At 57.8% G+C, this 22,538-nt stretch overlaps 1 protein-coding gene across 1 annotated transcript in view; it reads right to left on the bottom strand.

The window, feature by feature from the left end:
- The window catches only part of NOTCH1 (notch receptor 1), a 105,276-nt gene that overhangs the window by 21,785 nt on the left and 60,953 nt on the right, over positions 1-22,538 (bottom strand). The window contains exons 5-18 of the mRNA XM_075905386.1: positions 17,587-17,709; positions 16,909-17,142; positions 16,082-16,237; positions 15,361-15,546; positions 14,162-14,275; positions 12,040-12,153; positions 9,442-9,675; positions 8,933-9,043; positions 6,821-7,013; positions 5,576-5,721; positions 4,261-4,374; positions 2,732-2,851; positions 2,039-2,191; positions 932-1,160 (exon numbers count right to left, since the gene is read on the bottom strand). Of these exons, the coding sequence (XP_075761501.1) occupies positions 932-1,160; positions 2,039-2,191; positions 2,732-2,851; positions 4,261-4,374; positions 5,576-5,721; positions 6,821-7,013; positions 8,933-9,043; positions 9,442-9,675; positions 12,040-12,153; positions 14,162-14,275; positions 15,361-15,546; positions 16,082-16,237; positions 16,909-17,142; positions 17,587-17,709 (2,227 nt within the window). The remainder of the gene's footprint in view (positions 1-931; positions 1,161-2,038; positions 2,192-2,731; positions 2,852-4,260; positions 4,375-5,575; positions 5,722-6,820; positions 7,014-8,932; positions 9,044-9,441; positions 9,676-12,039; positions 12,154-14,161; positions 14,276-15,360; positions 15,547-16,081; positions 16,238-16,908; positions 17,143-17,586; positions 17,710-22,538) is intronic.

Raw genomic sequence — 22,538 nt, 5'->3', positions numbered from 1 at the left:
GGGGCACAGCACCAGCTCTTCCCCATATTGCTCAGGGGCCCGGCGAGGCTGTCAGCTCCCCTAGAGTTTTCCTATTGAAGTCAATGGGAGCCGAACGAGTCCTTTCCTTCGCCCTTTCGCAAGATTAGTTTAAACCAGCGGTCTTCAAGCTTTTTATGCATGAGATCACTTTTTGAATTTACGTGCAATCCAGGATCTACCTCACACCCAAACACCCTGCCCCTTCTCCAAGGCCCCATCCCTGCTCACTCCATCCTCCCTCCCCCATCCTCACTCACTTTTATGAGGCTGAAGGCAAGGGTTTGGGGTGCAAGAGGGGTTCAGGAGTGGGGCTAAGGTTTGGAATGTGGGCACCAGCTGGGCACTGCTTACCACAGGTGGCTTCTGGGGGGTGGCGCAGGGGGCTAAGGCAGGCTCATCCCTCCTCTGGCCCTGCACCACTCCCAAAAGCAGCCAGCAAACTCCATCCCTGCTTCCCTCGGCTCCGTGGAGTTGGGGTACACAGCTGGGGGAGGGGCACCCTGACATCAGCACCCCCCCTCCTCTTCTTCCCGTGCCCTGCACAGCAAGCAGGAGGCTCCCAGGGGCGAGGGGCAGTTCCAAGGCAGAGGGCAGGAGCAGCAGGGCAGTGCTGAGGTGCAGATAAAGTGCTGACATTTGACAGCCTCCCGGCCAAACCTGTCAGGATCACCCATCAAAGGCCCCAAGATCTACCCAGGCTCCTCAAGCAAATCCAGAGCAGAGAGGAGATTCCTCTGGGGAGACAGGACACCTGCCTTCCCCGATATAGCATCCTATAGGGCCACCCCCAATGCCACTGGCCAATAGAGTGAGCGCCTCCGGGCTGCTGGGACACTTGGCAGTACAGCCACGCATGACCCACCGTCGCCCCCTGCAGGCAGCCAGGTGCTCAGCGTCCCAAGCCGGTTACCTTTCTGTGCAGTCCGGTGTGTTGTTCTCACAGTGGATCCCGCTGAAGCCGGAGGGGCAGGTGCATGTGTAGCTGTTGACGCAATCGGTGCAGTTGGCCCCGTTCTTGCAGGGGTTGCTGGCGCACTCGTTGATGTCCTCCTCGCACTTGGGCCCCCGGAAGCCTGCCAGGCAGTCGCAGAAGAAGGCGTCGACGCTGTCGGAGCAGGAGCCACCGTTATGGCACGGATCTGTAGGAAAAGGCAGCCATGTGGCATTAAGATGCAGCCGTTCGCAACCCCCCCCCCCCCCCGCACAGACGCAGCAGCGGAGCCAGGCAGCCTTCATGCGGCGTGATCCCAGAACGCCGCCACCTCTGAGCAGCCAGAAAACGGGGCAGTTCAGCCAGGAAAAGCACCCAGCCCAAAGAGAAGCCATCTCCAGCTGTGGGCTTCAGAGCTGGCACCGACTCCCCAAAGAGCCAGCATCTCCCTTCTCTGCCCTTTGCATTGCCACTTGTGCCAGGGCAGAGCAGGTGTGAAATGCTGCCCTTCTGATTCACACCCATTCGGCCCTGACTTAAATAACGCCACGGGCATGGAGAATCCAGTCCAAAAGCTCCGGTTCCCTTTTGGACGTGGGTGAGGGGACCTTTAAAACCACACAAAGTGCCCCGGATGGCATTAAAAGGGCAGCCCCATGCCCGCCCCCGCCCCCTACGCAAAGGGGAGTCCCACATGCTACTGCGGGGGAACTGTGGCAATGGCAGGCTTTGTTCATAGCGGAGCCCGTGAACGGTGAGCCAGGAAAACACTGATCACTGGCATTTTGGGACTCTGCGTTGTAGTTACACGTTGCAACAGCTGGTGGCCCTCACCCTTCCACTGTCCCGTGTCCTGCCCTCCCCGAAAGCCTTCCTGCCAGCTGGAATTTAGTGCCTGAGCAAGACAGATCCGTGTAAGCTCTTTTCGGGAGTTCCAAACTCATCGCTGCAGGTTTCTGCTCCGTGAGCAGCCTCTGCACCAGGTGGCCCTGACGCCAGACCCGGAGGAGACGCGGGTGTCCGGGGCTGTGGCTACCCCTGCGATTTAGCCCCCCGCTCTGAGCGCGGACGCTCGCCAGCGCTTACTTGGCTTGCAGTCGTCAATGTCGGTGTCGCAGGTGCGGCCGGTGTAGCCCGCTTTGCAGTTGCACCAGTAGCTGCCATTTGTGTTCTGGCACGTGGCGCCGTGGCGGCAGGGGTTTTTCACGCATTCGTTGATGTCGATCTCACACGTTTGGCCTGCGAGAGGAAGAGAGGGAAATCGTGAGCACTTGAATGGCCTGGGAGGAGTACGGCAACCACGGTTTCTCCCAGCGCCGGCTACAGAGCAATTCACCGCTGGCTGACGCTTGTTCTCATGCAGGCTGCTGCCAAGTGCTCTTTGAAAGGGTTTCTCTGGAAGGGCTCTCACACCGCCCTGTGCTTTTGCTCACATCTTGTCAACCGATCTGCAGACCAGAAAGGCCTTTGCAAAGGACAAGTCAAGGGAGCTGTACGCTTACAAGTGAAACTGCACGACTCCCCTGCGATGCGGAAGTACCATTATTCCCACAGGGAAAGGAGGAGGCTGCAGCACGCACAGGGGGTGTGAAGTGACACAGTTCAACCCTGGTTCTCCTGCCCTTAACTAGGCCACGCTCCCAACCCTTGTTGAGAGATTCTCTGAGCCACAGAGGAAAGGGAAGACACAAAATCAGAAGAGGGTTCAGCATAACCTGGCTGCCCGGGAGCGAGCTCGGGGGGACGGATCCGCGCATGCTTCTGCGATCCCCTCCCTACCTTGCCAGCCTGAAGGGCACACACAGGAGAAGCTCTCGTAGTCCTCTGACTCTCGGCACTCCCCGCCATTCTTACACGGCCCGGCCGCGCACGGCGCCAGCACGTCCTCGCACGTAGCCCCTGTGGGCAGAGAGACAGAGACACATGTGGCTAAAGCTTTGTGGCAGGCTGCTGCCCCGGGTCAACGAAAGAGGGCAGGGCCTGGGACATGCTCGCTGCATCCCCGAGAAGTCTTGGGCTGGTTCCAGGCCGCGAGGAGCACAAAGGAGCTCGTGCTTCCTCCATAACGCCACCGAGGTCACTCCAGAATTCCCACCGATTTCACAGACACGGACACGCCTCGGTAGAGCGGCACTCCCCACCCAGTGACCGGCCTCTTGGAGGCCTTCCAGACAAGCTCCTTAGGACTGGGATGTCCCATTGGCTGTGGGGTCTTTGAATGGCTTGACTTGCTGCCGGCTCCCAGTCCAGACACAGCCTAGACACCCACCTCTCTGATTCTAAATATTAAAATGATGGAGACGATCCAAAACCCAAGCCTTCAACGGAAAGGAAAGCACAGTATTGGCGAGGGGAGGGCTTTGCCCTGAACGGTCGTTTTTCCTGTTTATACACTAGCCTAGGGCAAAATTCCCTCCAAAATGTTATCGTCCTTGTCCGGCTGTTATCTTCTAGGCTGGCCTTTGCTATTTTCCAGAGCCTTCCACTCTCCTCCCCACCCCCTCGGGTTTCTATGGCGACTGGCGAAGAGAGGAAACACGTCATGGCTTCCTACAATTGTGCACATGTTGCCATTTTGTGCAAGAGGAAGCAGGAAACTGGCCAACAGGAATCAGGTCAGCAGAAATTCCTCCCCCCTACGGCACCCGCGGCCCGACCTGCTGCATATTTTCCCAAAAGGAGCGTCGGCGGGTAAACAGAGTTGTTCACAAAGCAGACCCTGACAGGGGGACAGGACTGAGCGCAGCGCGGCCGCAGCCTGCTTTCTCGAGCGACCCAGCGCTGGGCGAGGAGCAGAACAGGGGCCCCGGGCCCACAAGCCACATCTTTGCTTCTGTGTGAATAGGAAAGGGGCAGGGAAGAAGCACGAGTCCAAAATCCTGCCCTGCCGCTTCCGAAAACTCCTTGGAGTTTCCTTTTCCAAGGCTCGGCGGGGCCAAAACAATAGGGGAAGGGACTGTGGGCTTCACAGCAATATCTGTTCACACACCACGGGTCAGCCCCATAGCGTCTCGTATGCCGTCCCACCTCCTCAGCGCCTGGAAGCTGGCGTAACTCCGAGGAAGTCACCACTGCCGCTTGGACTAGCACCAGCTCCTGGGGTGTGCGCACCGGGGAAGGAGACTGAATGATGGGCCAAGCCTCGCTCCCGCCGAAGTTACTAGTGTACCTCTCCTGCAGGGCAGCCCTGCCTGGGAAGGGGGAAAGCTGCGGTGCTCCGTGCATCCCTTTTCGGGGCTAAGCTTCTGTGGGGAAAGGCGGCAGGACCCAAAAGCCCGTGTAACGTTCAGCACGGGCTGCCCTCTGACCTGAGTATGGCAGGAGACAGTTGCATTGGTAGCCGGCTACGTCATCGATGCAGGTCCCCTGATTCAGGCATGGGTTGGAGGCGCATTCGTTGATGTTGGTCTGGCAGTTGGGCCCTGGGTCAGAAGAACCAAACACACATCAGCCACCTCCGGGCCATGGGCGGTGGGTGAATCTAGGGCTGAGAGAGGCAACCCCCCCCCAATCCCACCTCTTCCAACTGAGGCCCGGCCCCCTTCAAGAGCCATGCTGCCCCCCAGGGATAGGGCTCCAGCTCTCCCACCCTCCCCCTGACTGCCGGGGCAGATCTCCAGCCCCACATTACAGGGAGGGAGGGCTACACACGGCCCCAGCCTCAGCATGGTGGAAGCCCGGAGGCAGCCCGGGAGCCACACTGAAGCGGGGGGGCAGAGTGTGGGCGGGGCCACACATGGCAGTCTGGGAAGGCAATACCTTCCCCTGCCTCTTAGACGGGTCACCCATGCTCAGTGGGCACCATGAGGGCGGCTTCCTCTGTGGCCGGATGGGAAGGCAAGAGAAAAGAACAGGAGGGCGAGATATGTGAGGCAAAGATGCACACAGAGTCCACAGAACCCCTTGGCTGCTTCTAGAGGTCACCCCACAGAAGAGGTGAAGCGTTTTACTCCTGTTCCTGGCTAAAGGAACATCCCCTTTAGCTGAACTTGTGGCCACAGCACGTTTAGTGCAGAAGGGCCCAGGTCCAGTGCCTCGTGCTAAACCATCCGTTGTTGCTTTTCCCAGAGGTGCGTCAGAAGAACATAAGAACATAAGAACGGCCGTACTGGGTCAGACCAAAGGTCCATCTAGCCCAGTGTCCTGTCTGCCGACAGTGGCCAGCACCAGGTGCCCCAGAGAGGGTGGACCGAAGACAATGATCAAGCGATTTGTCTCCTGCCATCCCTCTCCAGCCTCTGACAAAGAGGCCAAGGACACCATTATATCCCCTGGCTAATAGCCTTTTATGGACCTAACCTCCATGAAATGATCTAGCTTCTTTTTAAACTCTGTTATAGTCCTAGCCTTCACAGCCTCCTCTGGCAAGGAGTTCCACAGGTTGACTACACGCTGTGTGAAGAACTTTCTTGTATTACTTTTAAACCTGCTACCCATTAATTTCATTTGGTGTCCTCTAGTTCTTCTATTCAAGGAACTAATAAATAACTTTTCTTTATCGGCCCTCTCCACACCACTCATGATTTTATATACCAGCGTTGTTTCTCTTCCAATAAGTTCCCACAAAACTATCCGCCGCACCCACCCCCCGCTCTGCAGTGAGCAAGTAGCAACAGCCCTTACCGCTGAATCCCTCCCGGCAGGTACAGATGTAGCCACTGGTCATATCCTTGCAGGTGCCCCCATTCGCGCACGGGTTTGACTCACACTCGTTGTTGTTGATGTCGCAGTTCGTCCCGCTCCAGCCCGGGTCACAATCACACCTGTAGCTTTTGTCGGAAAGAAAACGATAAAGCGCAGAGTCCCGCCTCACTCCTTCCCCCCGCCTCTTTGATTTGGTGCGCCTCAGGACCGGCCTGAAGCCCAAGCCCCCAATCGCATCGAAGCAGAGGAAAGGGCTCCTTGCGAATCCTGGATGACGTGCCGGCTGGAGAAACGGCACGTCAGAGCAGTGGTCACCAGCCAGTCGATCAGGACCTGCCGGTAGATCTTGGAGCCTCTGACAGGTGATCCTGATTGGTTTGGCTGGGAGGCTATGAAGTGCCAGCACTTCAGCTGCCCCTCCGCACACTGCCCTGCTGCTCATGCCCAGAGTCGCCTCCTGCTTGTTGTGCCGGGTGGGGGAGACAGAGGCCGGGAGGGGGGGGTGCTGATGTCACTCTGTCCCCCATCTTCACAGAGTAAGGAGGGTGGGGCCTCAGCAAAAAGGTGGGGTAGGGGCAGGGCCTCGGAGAAGGCGAGGGGCAGGGGTATTTGGGTTTGAGGTAGATGCTGGACTGACTAAATTCAAAAAGTGATCTTGTGCTTATAAAGGTTGGAGACGGCTGCGTTAGAGGCACCTTGGTAGGACTGCAGGACTCCAGAATTGTAAGAGACCTGCATTACATCAAAGACTAGATCTCAGGTTTGAATCGTTCGGGGGGAAGGAGGGGCGGAGAGGGGGAGAGAGAGAGACGACAGCTCTTCTCTCCTGGAAACTCAAGTTCAAATTTGGGCTTCTGCAAGTTCCCAACTCAGCATGGCCTCCCAGACCGCATGGCAGTCTTACTCAGTAGAAGCCAGCTGGCCATGTACAGCAGCAATCGGCTAGAGCATTGCAAATCCGCGGACATCTGCTTCATATCCGCGGGTATCTGCAGGCGTGGCTGCACCGGTGGGTATCGGTGGCTCCTTTCTGCCGATACAGATGGCTCTAGAAATGGGTGCGCTGCCCGAGCTCTGCGTGGGAGCCCCGCTCCGGCATGGCAGGAGGGCTGGGGAGCAAGGTTTGGGTGTCGGGGCAGAGCTAAACTGGAACTAGCAAGGGGCGCCGCTGGGGTGCGGAAGGTGCAGGAACAGAGCTGTGGGGACGCCTTCCTGGAAACCTACCCATTGAGCCCATCGTTGCATTTGCCGTGGATGCAGGGGTTGCTGTTACACTCGTTCACTTCCAGCACGCACATGGGGTCGTGGTATCCCTCGGGGCAGAGGCATGTGAAGCCATTAATGCCGTCCTTGCAGGTGCCGCCGTTGTGGCACGGGTTGCTGGCGCACTCGTCAATGTTGATGTTGCACATTCTCCCTGCAAAGAGGCGGAGCCAAAGAGTGTCACCGCCCTGACGCACACAAGGCATAGCTCTCACATGCCTCCTCAGGGCATAATAACAACAACAGAGGCTCGGGGCAGGTAGGCAGGACTCCCACGGAGTGCAACGGGCCCCCAGCTGGGTAGGACGGAGACTCCGAGCGATGCTGGTAACGTTTCCCAGCCACAAGTGGGATCAATTTTGTGTTGTGCACCAAGGGATGCGCACCACCAACAGAAACAGACGCTGGCGGGCGCGCTGCGAATCAGCCGGACGGCATCTGAATTTTGCCTGGGTGGCCGCCCAAGCGCTCAGCTTACAGGGAACCCCGGATGCTGGTTCTAAAGGTACATGCACCAGCTGGGCCGGTGACCTGCAGCACGACTCCTCTTCGGCAAAGTGACTTAGCGGTGGCTGGCTTGCCCTCTCCTCTGACACAGAGTTGTAGGGAGCGAGGCCAGCCCTGACACTACTTTGGCTGCAGGATGAAACAATGAAGAGGAGAGCTCTCCATCTGTAACCCTACCTGCTGGCAGCCGGGCAAAGAAAGGCCCCATTGAAAGCCCCTGGCAGCAGGCATTGGGCAGAGAGGCTCTGCAAAGCTACCCGCCCCCACTGCAGGTGAGCAGGGAGCCAGCTGGGCTCTGTGTATCAAAGGACGTACACATTTTCCAGCAGCGGTCAAACAAACCAGTTAGACGAGACAGCAACCTGATACCCATGGGATTTGACTGTGCGGGAGCTTAATCAACAGCTTTCGGCTCTTTCTCTGGCTGGACTCAGCTAAGTCACCTGCCCAGCCGGCAGGAGCCCCAGCCTCTCCCTGGGAGTGTGAACAGCACCTTTCATGGACCAGCGGGCACTGTGGCAAGGAGGCAGGGACAGGATCTACCCGAGTGTCCCAGGCAAGCTTCAGGTGCAGGTAGGCCAAGCACGGAGCCTTTTGAAACAGCCTGAGGGGGACTGGCCGTGAAGGCTACAATTTCCAAGGCAATCAGACTTTGGGGCCCTCTCTACAGCAAGTGCCGACTCCCCCCCCCCCCCCCCCCCTTGAAAAATCTGGTCCTTTGGTGAAGTCTCGATTTGGGGGCCCTAGAAATGGAGGCATCCCGGGTCTCCGGCCACTTCTGTCTGGAGGAGGTCCACCTCTCTCTCCACAGCTGGAGAGTTCCTAGCAGCAGGGCGCCTGCCTGGCCCTGCGTGGCGAGGTTAAATCTTTGTAAATTCTCTAAATAAACAGGTCTTCTCCTCTACACTAACTCCTGCCTACGGTAGAGATGGCTGTTCTCTGGGGCAGGGCCTTTTTTATTATAGTGCGTACAGTGCCTAGCATAGGGCTGCCAGATGGTTTCACAAAAAATACCGCCCCCGCCCCGCCAAAAAAAACACGCTGGGAAAAAATTCTGTTGAGAAAAAAAAACAAGGCAGTCGTGGCCCCTTTGGTTCCTGGGATGCTCCAAACTCCCCCGGTCCAAGCAGGCATGAGCTGCGCCACACGTCCCGAGCAGCCTTCAGTCGGGTGCCCAAACAGGGCCGTGGGAAAAATAGAAAATACCGGACATTGTAGATGAATTTTTTTACCGGATGGAAGGTGCAAATACTGGGCTGTCCAGTTCAATACCGGACACTTGGCAACCCTAGCCTAGCACAATGGGCCTTCGTCCCTGGTAAGGGCTCTAGGTCCTACCATCATAGAAAGAATAATCCGTCATTTCACAGTGTCTTCTGCCATTACCTCCTCTTCGCCCCAAGCCTCAGCCGGGGAAGGGACGTTGCAGGCCCCACTCTGGCTCTGCCTCCAAAATTTGCGGGTGGGATTTAGGGTATTCAAACCTCTCAGGACCCCACTGGGCTTGCAAATCAGAGGAGCTGGTTAAAGTTTGGGGGGGAAATCCAGCCCAGCGGCAGCTCTCACCTGTGTAGCCCGGCTCGCAGGCACATTCGTAGCCATTGATCTTGTCTTGGCACTTGCCGTAGTCACACGGGTTGCTAGCACAGTCGTCCAGGTTGATTTCGCAGTTGGGCCCTTCCGGAGGAAAATGTTGTGAGATGTTTACAGGCCTCAGCCAGGAGACAAATACAGTCAGAAGAGAGTGGCGCTGGGGGTGGGGAACTGAGGCATTCCTCTCCCTCCCCCGCAAACACAAGTCCTTCTTGGAAAACTCTCCACAGTCGGCGGTTCGGAAATAGAGGCCAAACTGGGAGACATTTGCCCTCGCTGCAGGAAACCCAGAGGCCTTTTCCATAGTAGGCCAGACACTGGGAGACAACGCAAGTGCTTCAAGGAGGCCATGAGGTTGTGTTTCCATGACACACTTGCCTCAACTGATCACATGCCCACCCCCTCATGGGCAGACACTGGAGCCCTGCCAGACTCCGGACTGCCCGGCTCACCGCTACGACTGAGGGATACCCCCTCCTTACCTGTGGTGCCCTTGAGGCACAGGCAGTAGTAGGCGTTGTTCCTGTCCTGGCAGGTCCCTCCGTTTTTGCACGGCTGGCTCTGGCACTCGTTGATGTTGATGTCACAGCGGTGGCCTGTGTAGCCAGCCTGGCAGAGACAGGTGAAGGCAGCTATGCCGTCCCTGCAGGTCCCGTAGTGGCAGGGGTCAGGGTCGCATTCATTGATGTCGATTTCGCAGTGAGTGCCGGTAAATCCTGGCATGGGGAAAGAAGCCAACAGTCAAGCCAGCTCTAATGCAGGGCCCGGTGCTGAGAGGGGCAGAACACCCCCCCCCCCCCAAGAGCAGCAATGCTCAGAATCCCATCAGATCAGTCCCATAATACCCATGCTCCTTCCTTAAGCAGCTATGGGGAAGGAGAAGGGACAGGAAGGAAAAGTCTAACGTCTTCAGGATCACCCATTTTTCCTTCAGCCATCCACAGACAATTTCACAGTCACTCCACTTCCACTGGAGCTCGCCTATGTAGCACGCTGTCCGGTGCTCACTGCCATCGCCTCTAGAGCAGGGTTCCCCAAATTGTGCTCCATGGAACTATGGGGCTCCAGGCAATGGGTCCGGGGCCACCATGAAAAAATATTAATGACCGTTGCACGACCCTGTTATCTGACGAAGTGGGTCTTTGCCCACGAAAGCTTATGCTCCAATAAATGTGTTAGTCTATAAGGCGCCAAAAGACTCCTTGCCGCTTGTGAAGATTCAGACTAACACGGCTACCCCTCTGATACCTGTTATTTTGATACTCATTTTCTTGGGGGTGGGGAAGAATTTATAAGAAATAAAAATATAATTCAATTTTTTGATTTGGGTACCTATTGAGTTAAAAATCACCATATTTAAGGGCTCCATCAAATTTTCAGGACCACTCCCAGGGGCTCCGTGACTGAAAAAGTTTGGGTAACCCTGCTCTAGAGATACCCACAGCAGAGTCAGATGACACACTGGCTCCCCCACCCCAGGTCAAACGGGCTGCAGCCGAGATATTCCTCACAGGGCCACAGTTCCAGCCCTGACTGATCGGTCACACCAGCAGCTAACATTTGCCTAGTTGAAAGAACCTGGAACAAGAGCCCGGCCGAATTGCAGCTGCAGAGATTTGCAACATTCTTAAGCAGAAATGGGTTTGCAAACAGCAGATGGGGGAGGTGGCACCATTTTATCTTACCTCTGGATGAACTAGATAGGACACACCTTGCTCTTTAATGCAATCACAAGGGTTTTATCTACCTAGGTACCTGTCTGAACCCTGCCTTTCTATCTTCTCAAGCCTCTGTCACTGCTCAGCTCACAAACACGGCACTTCTCCAGGCAGCAGGGCTGTACTATTATTCCCTTTGGGCAGAAGGGAAACTGAGGCCCAGAGCCTTCCTTCTGGGAATCAGTGGCAGCAACAGGGAATTGAACTGGGTTCCCCTGACTCCCAGACTAATGCTGTAACCACTAGGCAATTCTGCCTCCTTAGTGCAAGGCTCAGCTGCCCACGGCTGTGTTTCACACTCCCTTCGCTTTCAGCGGGAGTGGAGGCCTCTCTGGGGAGAACAGGGCCTCAGTAGGCCAAGTTGCATGGAGAGCCCTGGCAACCCTCCTCCCTCCAATTAATAACCTCCTCCCCAGCCGAGCTCCCCCGGCACAGCGAGAGCCCAAGCCCGGGGGAGTCAATGGCGCTTTGCTTGAGAACGTGGCTGGAGCGCCCAGAACAAAAGCAGCTCCCCAGCCCTCCAACGAAAGGGCCTTTCAGAGCTGGGAGAGCTGGGCTTTGTCCTAGCGATACACAATGAGCAGCATTAAGCCGGCTCCACGCAGGAGCCCGTCCCTCGCTCGCCTGCCGGCCCCTCCGTGCGCTTGTCATGGAATCCGAGGGGGGCAGGGGCGCGCGCGCCCCAGAGGGAATAACGCTCGCGCCATTATCCGGCCCTACTCCGCTCCCAGAAGTGGGGGGGAGGAGGGCGGGGGCGGGGAGGACAAAGTAGAGCTTTGACTCTCCTCCATGAAACCCACATAGCAGCTTTTCATCGGGGCTTGGCATTAGCAAGACACTAATTAGAGGCCATTCAGCTGGAAGATTTCTGGCGGGAGCTGCTCCACAAAAGAGCCACTGTGTGCCACTGCGGCTCATGTCATCGTTTGGGCCAGCCGTGCCTTAGGTTTCACTCATCGAGCCCCCGGAGCCTTGCACCTTGTTTGGAGGAGAGAGGCTATTTTATATCCCATCTCCACTGACTCCGGGAATCTGGGCTGTTCTTTCTAGATGCTTCCCTCTGACAGCACCTTTTGGCCAACCAGCTCAAGCCCTTTACAAGCAACCAGTACTCAACCCTGCTGCCATGGCATTCAAACACATTCTTCCCCTCTGCGAGCAGGATCGGGCCTGATGAATGCATAAGATAATCTCCCCATTTTACAGACGCAGAAAGGGAGGCAAAGAGTGACTTATCCAGGATCTCCCAGCAAAGCCCTGGCAGAGGCAGGATGGGGGGCAAGGAGACCCATTTCCCACGCTCCCCCTGTTCTGGCGGCCAGACTACGCGCCCGCACCACGGCCGGCGAAATGTCTCCGCACCTTCTGTGCACTCGCAGGTGTAGGTGTTGGGGCCGTCTAGGCACTTAGCCCCGTTCTTGCACGGCGTGCTGGCGCACTCGTCGACGTCGTATTGACACAGGTGCCCATTAAAGCCTGGAAGAGAACAGGGACAGAAAGCTCCTTTTGAACCGTCCCGGCAAGGCCAGTGCGAGGAAACGCCCCGGCTCCGTATGAGTCTGACAGTGGCTGGCTTCTGAGAGAACAGGGCTAAGGGGGTTTGGGTCTTTTGAGAGAACAGGGCTAAGGGGGTTTGGGTCTTTTCAGAGAACAGGGCTAAGGGGGTTTGGGTCTTTTGAGAGAAGAGGGATAAGGGGGTTCGGGTCTTTTGAGAGAACAGGGCTAAGAGGGTTCGGCTCTTCTGAGAGAACAGGGATAAGGGGGTTTGGCTCTTCTGAGAGAACAGGGCTAAGGGGGTTTGGCTCTTCTGAGAGGACAGGGCTAAGGGGGTTCGGCTCTTCTGAGAGAACAGAGATAAGGGGGTTTGGCTCTTCTGAGAGGACAGGGCTAAGGGGGTTTGGCTCTTCTGAGAGGACAGGGCTAAGGGGGTTTGGCTCTTCTGAGAGAACAGGGCTAAGGGGGTTTGGGTGTTGATAGTTCGGGTGGTGATCAGTCTGCACTGGGCTGGAGGTGACAGCCCGAACAGCAGAATGAGGAGCCTCTGGCTTCATCCCAGCAGCCCTCCAACAGCCCAGACACAACCTGGATGAACTTGTTCCCCACCCACTGCCTCCCTACCCCGGCCCCTTCACAGGGGCGCTTATCCCCAGCACGTCTGGGACAGCGGCTCCTCACACCAGCAAAGGGAGGCGGGGCAGGCTTGCCTCAGCAGACAGACCTGCTCCTTCCACCTCCCAATTCCGGACACGCCGGGTATTTCCCAGCAGAGGAACCCTCGCTCTCCTCCAGGAGCTGACATTTTCCAGGCTGGGCTGGGGTTTCCATGGCAATGGCCGGAGGGAGCACATCTTATTTACATCTCTAGAGGAGCCACGGCGCTGAACTTCAAACCCTCCTTTCACAGATTAACCGTCTCCCCATTCTCTGTGCCCTCCCCCACCCCCGACTTTGGCACCGCATTCAAACCCGCCAGCCCGGCCCCTCTGCCCTCTCCACACTGGGGCCTTTTCAAGTGCAAAGTTGGGCTTTTTGAATCCTCGCGCCTCTCTCCCGCTGGCTGGGCAGGCCCCACTCGGCTGGGGGGCTCTCCCATGGAAGGCCTGCGTCTCACACCCCTCAAGGCCCTGTTCCCGAGAAGAGCTGCGCTCCCACTCTAGCCTATGGGATTTCCGGGGGCCCGTCTCCGTTCAGGATTCGGCTCCTCGGGGGCTGCCACGGAGGGAGCCTCCATGCCTCTTCTTTCACCTAACACCAGCAAAGGGCCAGATGCGACGCTGGGTTAAATCAGTTACAGATGCTCCATAGGCTGAGACGTTAATTTACATCAGCTCTTCTGTGGAGACTCTGGCCTTTGTGACGGTCACTGTGCCGCACACACGGTTGCATTTCGAGAGCTACACAGTGGCAGGCCGGGACACAACGCCCTCTCGCTTGCTCCGGAGGCACATGCTCCCTACCCCCCACCCCCAGAGCTAAAAGAGAATCTCTTCACAATACAGGGCCTATGACACACACTAGGGCAACACAGGGCACAGACAACCATCATGGGGTTACAAAGCTCGCTGCCTTGCAGCGCTCACTGAAATCATCTGCCAGAATCTCTCCAGCCTTTGGGGATTTTTGGGTGGGAGAGAGGATCCCGGAAAGCCCTCCCCACCCACTTATTGGCTCTAGGGGAGAAATCCTGCTGGTGCTCCTTCCTCCCTGTAATGGGTTTGGGGGGAGGGTCCCCGTTGGCACTCCCTCCCCCCTTCCCAGAACGCGCCTGGCGCTTACATATACGTTTCCAGACTCATATCCCGGCTGCCAAAGCTAGGCGGCTTCAAACGAAAGGAGCGTTATTTCCCTGTGCTCCAGAGATCTGCCCCAGTCAGCTGGGTTGAAATCCATCGGCCCAGCATTGCCTCTGGGTGGGGGATTAATTCCAACTTTGTTTCCACTACAAAGGCTTCTGCTGAAGGCGATGCTATCGATCGCCCCATACCTGTGGGGCACTCGCAGTAGAACTCGTTGATCTTGTCGATGCAGTTCCCGTTGTGCAGGCAGGGGCTGCTGGCGCATTCGTCCGTGTTGATTTCACAGTAAACGCCCTCGTAACCTGGGAGCGAGAGATCCAAAGTGCCTTTCTCTCAGCGTTCACCGCAAAAGACCCACCTCCCAAGTATCGCAGGCCTGCTCCGGGCCTGGGGTAACCGCCTCCAAGCCAACCGAGGGACGCCAGGCATGGATGTGGCCTGCCGTGTTCAGGCAGCATGGGACCATGCCCTTCAATGCTTCAGCATATGAGTCCTATCGGCCGCAGGTTAGCTTATCAGGAAGCCTCCTCTGCAGGCAAGATGTTCCCTAAATCTCCACCACGGGGTGTTTTACCTTCCCCAGAGCAGCGGGGGCTGGCCACTGTTAGAGGCAGGATACGGCCCCCAGCCATGTCCAGTCTGAGAAATGCTATGTTTATAAGAGGTGTTGTTTACAAAGAGGCGCAATCTTGAATTCTCTGTGCACCCAGCACCCTCGTTGGTTTCCATCACCCCACCCGGCCCCAATATTCCTATTGCTACAGCATCTTCCGGCAAGTTTAAATGAAAGAAGAACAAACCCTGCAGCGGACTGTTCAAAGTTTCATCTGCCTTCCCTGCACATCAGAGCTCTGACCCAAAGCCCCTGGATGTCACTAGGGGGCAATTCTTTCCACGGACTGCAAACGGCCTTTGGTTCAGGCGGTCGGGGCTGGCGTCAGGGGCAGCAGGGCTGGGCTGTGAGGGCTCTAAGTTTAGCGATGGGACTGGCAGCTGGAGGGTTTTCAAATGTGCCCCCCCCCACAGCAAGATTTCCCCTGCCCAAGGAACCGCCCTTGTGACTGTCCCTAGAAGGTTTGAAAACACCGGTGGCAGAGTTACAAATAATCACACCGCTGTGGCCCCCACCCTGCCATCAGACCGGCGTGCTCACGGTTTCCTCTCTCGTAAACCGTGCTTCCCTCCCTGCTCTCCTGGGACTTGTAACTTAACATTTCTTACAGGTGCTCTCCCATTGCAACCCGGGTCCTGCCAGCTCTTTGAATAGCTCCCGGTTGGCTCTTGCCGGAGCTGCGCACCAGGGCGCAGCCGCTTACTTTCACCTCTGCTCCCGGCCCACGTCCCACCGGGATCAGAGAAAGAGAGAAGCCACAGTCCTTCGACCCACCTGGCATGCAGATACACTGGAATTCTCCGATCTGATCCAGGCAGGTGGCGTCGTTCTGGCACGGATTGGAGAGGCATTCGTTGACATCTATCTCGCAGCGGGGGCCCGAGTACCCCTGGAGACACTGGCACTGGAAGGAGCCTTGGGTGTTGATGCATTTCCCAGCATGCTCACAGGGATTGGCTCCTAAAAAGGACACATCCCATTGACAAACCCACCATCGGTCTCTAGTCTGGATGCAAGGATGAGGCCCGGGGCCTTATGCAACCTGCCCACCGCATCTACGTATTTTTAAATCAGGGGTGGAAGACCCAAGGCCTGGGGGCCAGAGGTGGCCCCCAGTTTGCCTGGATCTGGCAGCCGAAGTTCAGGGCTCCCCCCCTAACATTGGGGAGCCCACGCGGGCGCTCTGGCCCCTCCTTCACAGCCCCTTACCGGGCTAGAGCACACAAAATCTACTAGCCTGGGTTGCCCTAGGCTCTGGTGTGCGAGGGGAATATCGGGAGTGTCTTTCTCCTTCTCAGCTGGGGGCCACGTCAGCGAGGATTCGGTTTTGTGTGTGTGTGCTTCTCACTTGTGTGGCCTCCGACTGATTTTTTGGGGGCAGCAACCCCCGACCCAAAAAGGTTCCCCACCTTTTGTGTAAGCCAAACCTCAGCTTGGGCCTGATCCCCCGACATTTCCTTAGAAATAACCCCCTGCCAGCAGCCCCCACGTTTACCTAGTGAGCACTCGTCTATGTCTTGGTTGCAGGCTGGCCCCGTGTAGCCCGACGGGCAGGTGCAGATGGCTTTGCCATTGACTGGGTTGGTGTCGCAGTTTGAGCCTTCGTTGCAGGGGTTACTGATGCAGGCGTCATCCAGGTGGCACAACAAGCCTGTTGAGCGAAGCACATGCATGCCAGTCAGGGGACAGCTGCGGGGGCGAGTCTGGAGAGAGCATCCCCAATCACGCCAGGTGCTGGACCAACACAGTGCCAGAGACAGCCCCTGTCCCAAAGAGCTCCCAGTCTACAGACACAGGACAGGTGGCAGAAACAAAAGCATCAAGAAGGGAAGTGACCTGCCTGCAGCCGGATATCTTCCAGCAGTACTGGCCTGCAATGGGGAGGAAGGAAGAGCTCAGGACACCACAGTGAAGGAACCCAACTCTCATGCTCCAGGGGACAAGCTAGTCTCTGCACTGTGGTCAGGAAGGAATCTCCTTCCTTCCCTACAGCTGGGCAGCCTTTTACAACAAGCTACCTACAACAAAGGGATTTTTCATCTTCTTCACATTGGAAGAACTGGGAATAGAACTCAGGTCTCCAGATTCCCGGCCCAATGACCATTCTGCTCTTTATCATGGATGAGGGCCATGGGCTAAATTGCCCTTGGTGTAACTCTGCTGAGTCCGGTGCTGTTACCCCAGAGATCAACGTGGCACAAGGGTGATCGCTATTAGATCTCTTGTCAGGATCTAGTCCCCTGTACGGGTGACAGGACTTTCATCTGCCTGTATACACTTCCCCCCATCCTCACATATCACACTACGCCTGCAGTCCCCCACCTGTGCGGCCATGCGGGCACTCGCAGTAGAAAGAGGCCACCCGGTCGTGGCAGGTGGCGCCCTGGAAGCAGGCAGCCATGGCGCAGTCGTCAATGTTCTCACTGCAATCCTCGCCGGTCCAGCCATTGACACAGACACAGTTGTACCCGCCATGGTTGTTGTGGCACGTCCCTCCATTCTGGCAGGCATTGGGCATGAGCTGGCACTCATCGACATCTTCCGTGCAGTACTGGCCTGCAGCAGGGAGGAAGGAAAAGCAGGCTGTCAAGCTCAGGATCCTGTAGTGAAGGAACCCAACTCCCATGCTCCAGGGCACAAGCTGGTCTCTCCACAGTGGTCAGGAAGGAATCTCCTGCCTTCCCTGACACACGGACAGCTCCATGCAGCGAGCTACGTACAGAGAGAGGATTTTTCATCTTCTTCACACTGCTAGAGGCCGGGCACTGGACTTGATGGACCAAAAGGACCATCCCTAATGGGCCAGACCGACATGCATTACGGCATGCAGCAAGCTGTGCACTGACAGAAACAACTGCCCCGGTTCTGCTCCCAATTCAATCAACGGCAGCCCTGCTATTTGTTTCACCTGCCACATGATATGTCTTCGGCAGCCCATGCTCACTACCCTCAGTCCCCTGGCCGTGCCTATCCAGGTTCTCGCCACGGTCCTAGCCTTACCTGTCCACTCAGGGAGGCACTGGCAGTTGTAGGTGTTCACTCCATCCACGCAGGTGCCCCCGTTTTTGCAGTTGTTCCCAGGACAGTCATCGATGTTGTCCTCACAGTTCTGACCAGCAAAACCTGGGGAAAGGAAACACCTCCGTCGGCTCTCTGCACTCCGCAAGGGCTGCAAGCCACCTGGCCCGGGAGCTGGCCTCCCACACTGCAGGCATGGAACCGGCTACTGGCTGCAGGAGGCAGGCGCTGAGATAGGCACCCGTCGCCTCCAAGCCAGTGTGAACTGTGCCAAAGACTGCGGGTATCTCGGCCTCTGCTCCCAGCTGAACAAAATCCTCCCTCTCTCACGCCCTGTTCCCCCTTCCCCTTGCCGGGACCAGACTGCGGCCAACTGCTGCATGCGTCCGCCTTCGGGGCCCAATCCTGCAGCCTTGATTGCCCGCTTCTAATCCTAGAACATTAGAACTGGAAGGGAGCTCGAGAGGTCGAGTGCAGTCCCCCGCCCTCGTGGCAAGACCCAGTCATTGAGTGGCGTTACTCTGGGGGGAGACCAGAATCGGGCCCACGTTTTCTCTCCCGTCCCTGATTTTTCAGTCAGGCGTCAGTAACCACCCTGGCACTAGCGGCATTTTTGGTGGTGCCCAGAAGGGGCCAAGTCCCGTCCCCACAGACACACCGGCCTACGGCTCTGGGAGGGATTTTGAGAGAAGGAGGGGGGCAGGTTATGGGAGGGAAGTTTGGGCACAAGCTCTGAGCTAGGGCTGAGGTTGGGGTGTGGAAAAGGGGAGGGCTCTGGGGCTTACCTCAGGCAGCTCCTGAAAGTGACCCTCACCCCCCTCTAGCAGCGGTTCCTGGGGGAGGGGGATTGGCTGAGGGTCTCCATGTGCCATTGCCCATAGGTACGGGCCAAGGGGAGCTGTGGAGCTGGTGGTGGGAGCAGCACAAGGAGACACCCCATGGGCCACAGAAGCAAGGGTGGGCATGAAGCAGCCTTGGCCCCACTGTGCTGCCAGTAGGGGGGCAACAACTGGGGGGGGGGTCACTGGACCCTTTTAAATCACCCAGGGCAGCAGGTGGGTCCAGGAGAGGCTCAGTGGGGGTGGCAGGTGAGTCCGGGGCAGAAATCTACCCCCTAATATTGGGGCAGCCGGGGCCCCGGGCTCTGAATATTCCTGAAGCACAGGCCCAGTTTCACTCGGCGCCCAGCACCTGGGCTTTGTCGATGGCCACGTTTGCAGCACGGATGTGCCAGGCGGGGCTCTGCCGGCTCCCTACTGCAGCGCTAAGTCACCTCACCGCCGCTCGTTAGCAATTAGTGTCCCCCGTCGGGCGTGTGCCACGACGAACAAGAAGCCTTTTCATTCGGTGCGAGCCCAACCTGCGGCAGGTTACTAATTAACAGCCCCTGCCCCCCGCTGTTGGTCGCAGCCCCGCCCCGGCTCTGGAGAGAGCCTCCGTTTCACCTCCTTTGCCCCCCGCAGACTCATTCGGAGTCGCGGATTGAGTCGAGTGAAGGAATCGTGGGAGGGGAGGGGGTGGCCTGCAGGAAACTGGGAAGCCACGGGTAAATTCCTCCCCCTTGTTGCCTAGGGCAAGGACTGCCATCCCCGGGCCTCCACTTCTGAGCGCAGCCTGCTGGCTTCATGGCACGCCCATGGGAACTGGCGGAAGGGGCCGCAGGACAGGGCTCTGAATCATTGCAGCTGAATAGCCAGCGTTTCCTCCCAGGGGGGAAATTCTTCACCGCGCCGAGCCTGCCCACAGGAATCAAGGCCTCCCATGCTGCTGAAATCCCAGCGCTCTACGCACGGGCAGGACAGCTTTGGACCTCTCCCCGGCGCCCCACGGTGCACGGAAGGAACCCCCAGACGCCGGGACCTTAGCAGCAGATCTGCCCAGCAGGGCTTCCCTTCCCCCTCGCTTGTTCCCTTTTTAAACGGTCGCTTGTCCCAGTTACAGAGTCAAGTGATGTATTTACTGTAAACACCAGGCGGGGCGGACTGGCTCCCCTGGGCGGCTCTGGGCCAGCCTGCCAAAAGGAACATGCCGTAACCTGGGCTCCCCTGAAGCAGGGGCCGTCTGAAGGCTGGATTGCAGGTGTAATCAGATCTTGGCTCCTCACCCTGTTTGTTTAGCTCCGCGCTCGCCTCGCCAGCCACTAGTTGAAACCAGACACACAAAAGTAACCAGAGACGCCCACTCCCTGAGTGCTAGAGCACCCACAGGGGAAAAAATAGTGGGGGAGCATCCACCGGCAGCCAAACTCCCCCCTCCCTCACTGTTCCCCCCCCATTCCTCTTGCCTAGGGTGACCCCACTGACCAACGTCTCCCCGACTCTCCCAGAACCTCCCAACGCCCTGGAAGTGCTGATTTGTGGGGTTCAGGATGCTCCAGCAGGGAGGGGTAGGGACCGGGCGCACCTGGTGGAGGGGGCGGGGCTAGAATGGGGCCAAGGGTAGGGCCTATGGGCAGAGCTAGAATGGGGCCAGGGGTAGGACCTATGGGCAGAGCTAGAATGGGGCCAGGGGTGGGGCTCGTGGGCAGGGCTAGAATGGGGGTAGCAGTGGGCACTGGGGGTCGTGCACCCCCCCCACTAGAGGGGAAATTGGTGCTTACGCCACTAACTGCAACAACTACTGAAATGAACTGGGTGTCCAGATGGCGACTCAGCCGAGACCCCGGGGGTAGGTGTGCTCATGTAGACACAGGCGAGCTCGCTTTAATCTGGTTCGCTCTTGTACGGGAGCAGCACAAGCCAGCTGTGCAAGCGATCAGCCAGAGACGTCCTGCCCACAGCAGGCCCCGCATCCTATGGATGGGACGGTCCCCCATATTGATAGTAGCCTGCGGGGCCCAGGGTGCTCTAGGCAATTACCTGGAGGGCCTAGTGCGGGGCAGAAGCAGGGGTCTGGAGGGCACCCTCCCGCCCCCGCAGTCACCACGGCAGCAGGAAGCTGAGCGACCCAGCTGGGAGACGGACGACAGAACGGAGCAAGCTGGGGGGTTCCTCCACTTCCTGCAGCTCCTGCCACCGTGGTGAGTGCAGGGGGCCTGAACCCTGCTGCCAACCCGTGCCAAGTCCCCCCAGTAATCGGTTGCATCTCACAGGGGTGGGAAGAGGTGGGGCGGGGGTGCTGCAGGAAGGGGGCTTGGAGAAGCAGGGGGCGGAACAGAGACGGAGGTATGGGGGTGGGGCTGCCCCAGACCCCGCGCTCCCCCCTAGGAGGGACCCATGTGGGAGCTTTGCAGCTGCAGCATCAACACTCCAGAAGCCTTTGCTCCATTACCGCTCGCCCGGGGACAGGCGCACAAGCTGCCGTCCCACCCCTTCTCCCTGCCGCACTCTGTGACTGCGGGACAGACAAACCTCCAAAGCCAACCCTCTCGGGTGGCTGCAAGAGGGGCTGCAGGCTGTGAAGCTTGCCAAGTCCCAAAAGGGGGACCCTTGTACCCACCACATCACCCCAGGTGAACACAGCCCCGTAGCATCCCCTCCTGTGACCCTTGCCTCCAGCTCAAGCCGGCAGGTCGGCTGTCCCCAAAATATTCTGGATCCTAGTTTGTAAAAAGATCTAGGTCTGCTGGACTCAAGCTTATTTCCACCACGTGTGGTGTGTGTATACGGCAGTTAGACACCCTGGGCTGGTCCAGGGCAGCTGCCTTGGGCTCGCGGTGAGGCTGTTTAATTGCAGTGCGGACTTCCAGGCGTGGGCTGCAGGCCAGTCTCGGGGACCCTCCCGCCTCGTAGGCACCTGGACCCCAGGAACTTGCCGTCAGTACTTTGAAAGGGCCTGATGGTCCCTGGTGCTGAACTCCTGCAACGCCCACTGAGGCCAGTTGGAGCAGTGGGAGCTCCCGCCGCCCACAGGAACCACGTCCCTCACTTCCCACCCAATGCCAGAGAAGTAGATTTCGGAACATTGTCCCCATTTTACAGATGAAGGAGCAGGCACAGAGACTTTCAGTGACTTGCCCAAGGCAGGTCAGAGGCAAGATTAGATCCCACGAGAGGGCCTGTGCCCCAGCCACATCCCCGGCCTCTCTCTAAAGCAGGGGTGGGGGGCCTTTTTTAGGTCAGGGGCTGCTGAAAAGTGAGTGGGGGGGGCACACAAAAGTGAGAAGCAAAAAACAAAAACCCCAACACCCTGACTGAGAAGCAGACACTCCCCACATTCCCCTCACACACCAGAGCCTGGGGGGCCCAGGCTAGTAGATTTTGTGGGCCCCCTACACTCTGGGGTGGGGCCAAGGATGAGGAGTTCAGTGTACGGGAGGGGACTGCCAGGAAGCGGGCTTGGAGAGTGGCACTTGGACAGGAAGGAGGATGGGTTGGGGGTTAGTGGGACTGGGAGGGTGCTAGGGTGTAGGACTGGGCTGGGGGGCTGGAGGGCTGGGCAGGAGGTAGGGTAGGGGTGCAGGGTCTGGGCAGGAGGGAGGAGCCACAGGGCTGGAGCACCAGCCTGGCTCCCCAATGCTGAGGAGGATGGCCCACAAGGACCCAATTCAGGCACGTCAGGGGCCAGATCCGCTCCCTGGGCCGTAGGTTTCCCTCCCTGCCTTGTTCTCCTCCCGCAAACAGCAGCCCCGCCCTGACTGAAAAGCAGTACCAGCTCTTTATGATTGCTGGTAGAAGTCCAAAACCGATAACGTTGATTCATTCCTAGCTTTCAGGCTGCAGAGCCGAGCACACACGGCAATAACGCGTAACGTTCTAGATACCGGGATTAACTCATTTCGAACCATCCGAATGAGTAATTAGCGTGGCAATGACTTGAAATTCAGGGTTACATACTCAGGCAACGGCACGATGAAACAGATTAGATTAGCCGGGCTGTAAACGGCTCTGAGCAGGCTCGTGTTAAATGAAAAGGGGGCATTGTTTTAAAATGTGCTGAGCTACATACCAGTACATCAATGCGTACCTTATCATGAGAAATGGCCCTCAATCTTT

Source organism: Pelodiscus sinensis, chromosome 22, assembly GCF_049634645.1.
Source record: "Pelodiscus sinensis isolate JC-2024 chromosome 22, ASM4963464v1, whole genome shotgun sequence".
Classification (NCBI taxonomy): Eukaryota; Metazoa; Chordata; order Testudines; family Trionychidae; genus Pelodiscus; species Pelodiscus sinensis.
Note: the sequence above shows the minus strand (reverse complement) of the source record. Positions and strands in the feature narration are given on the sequence as shown.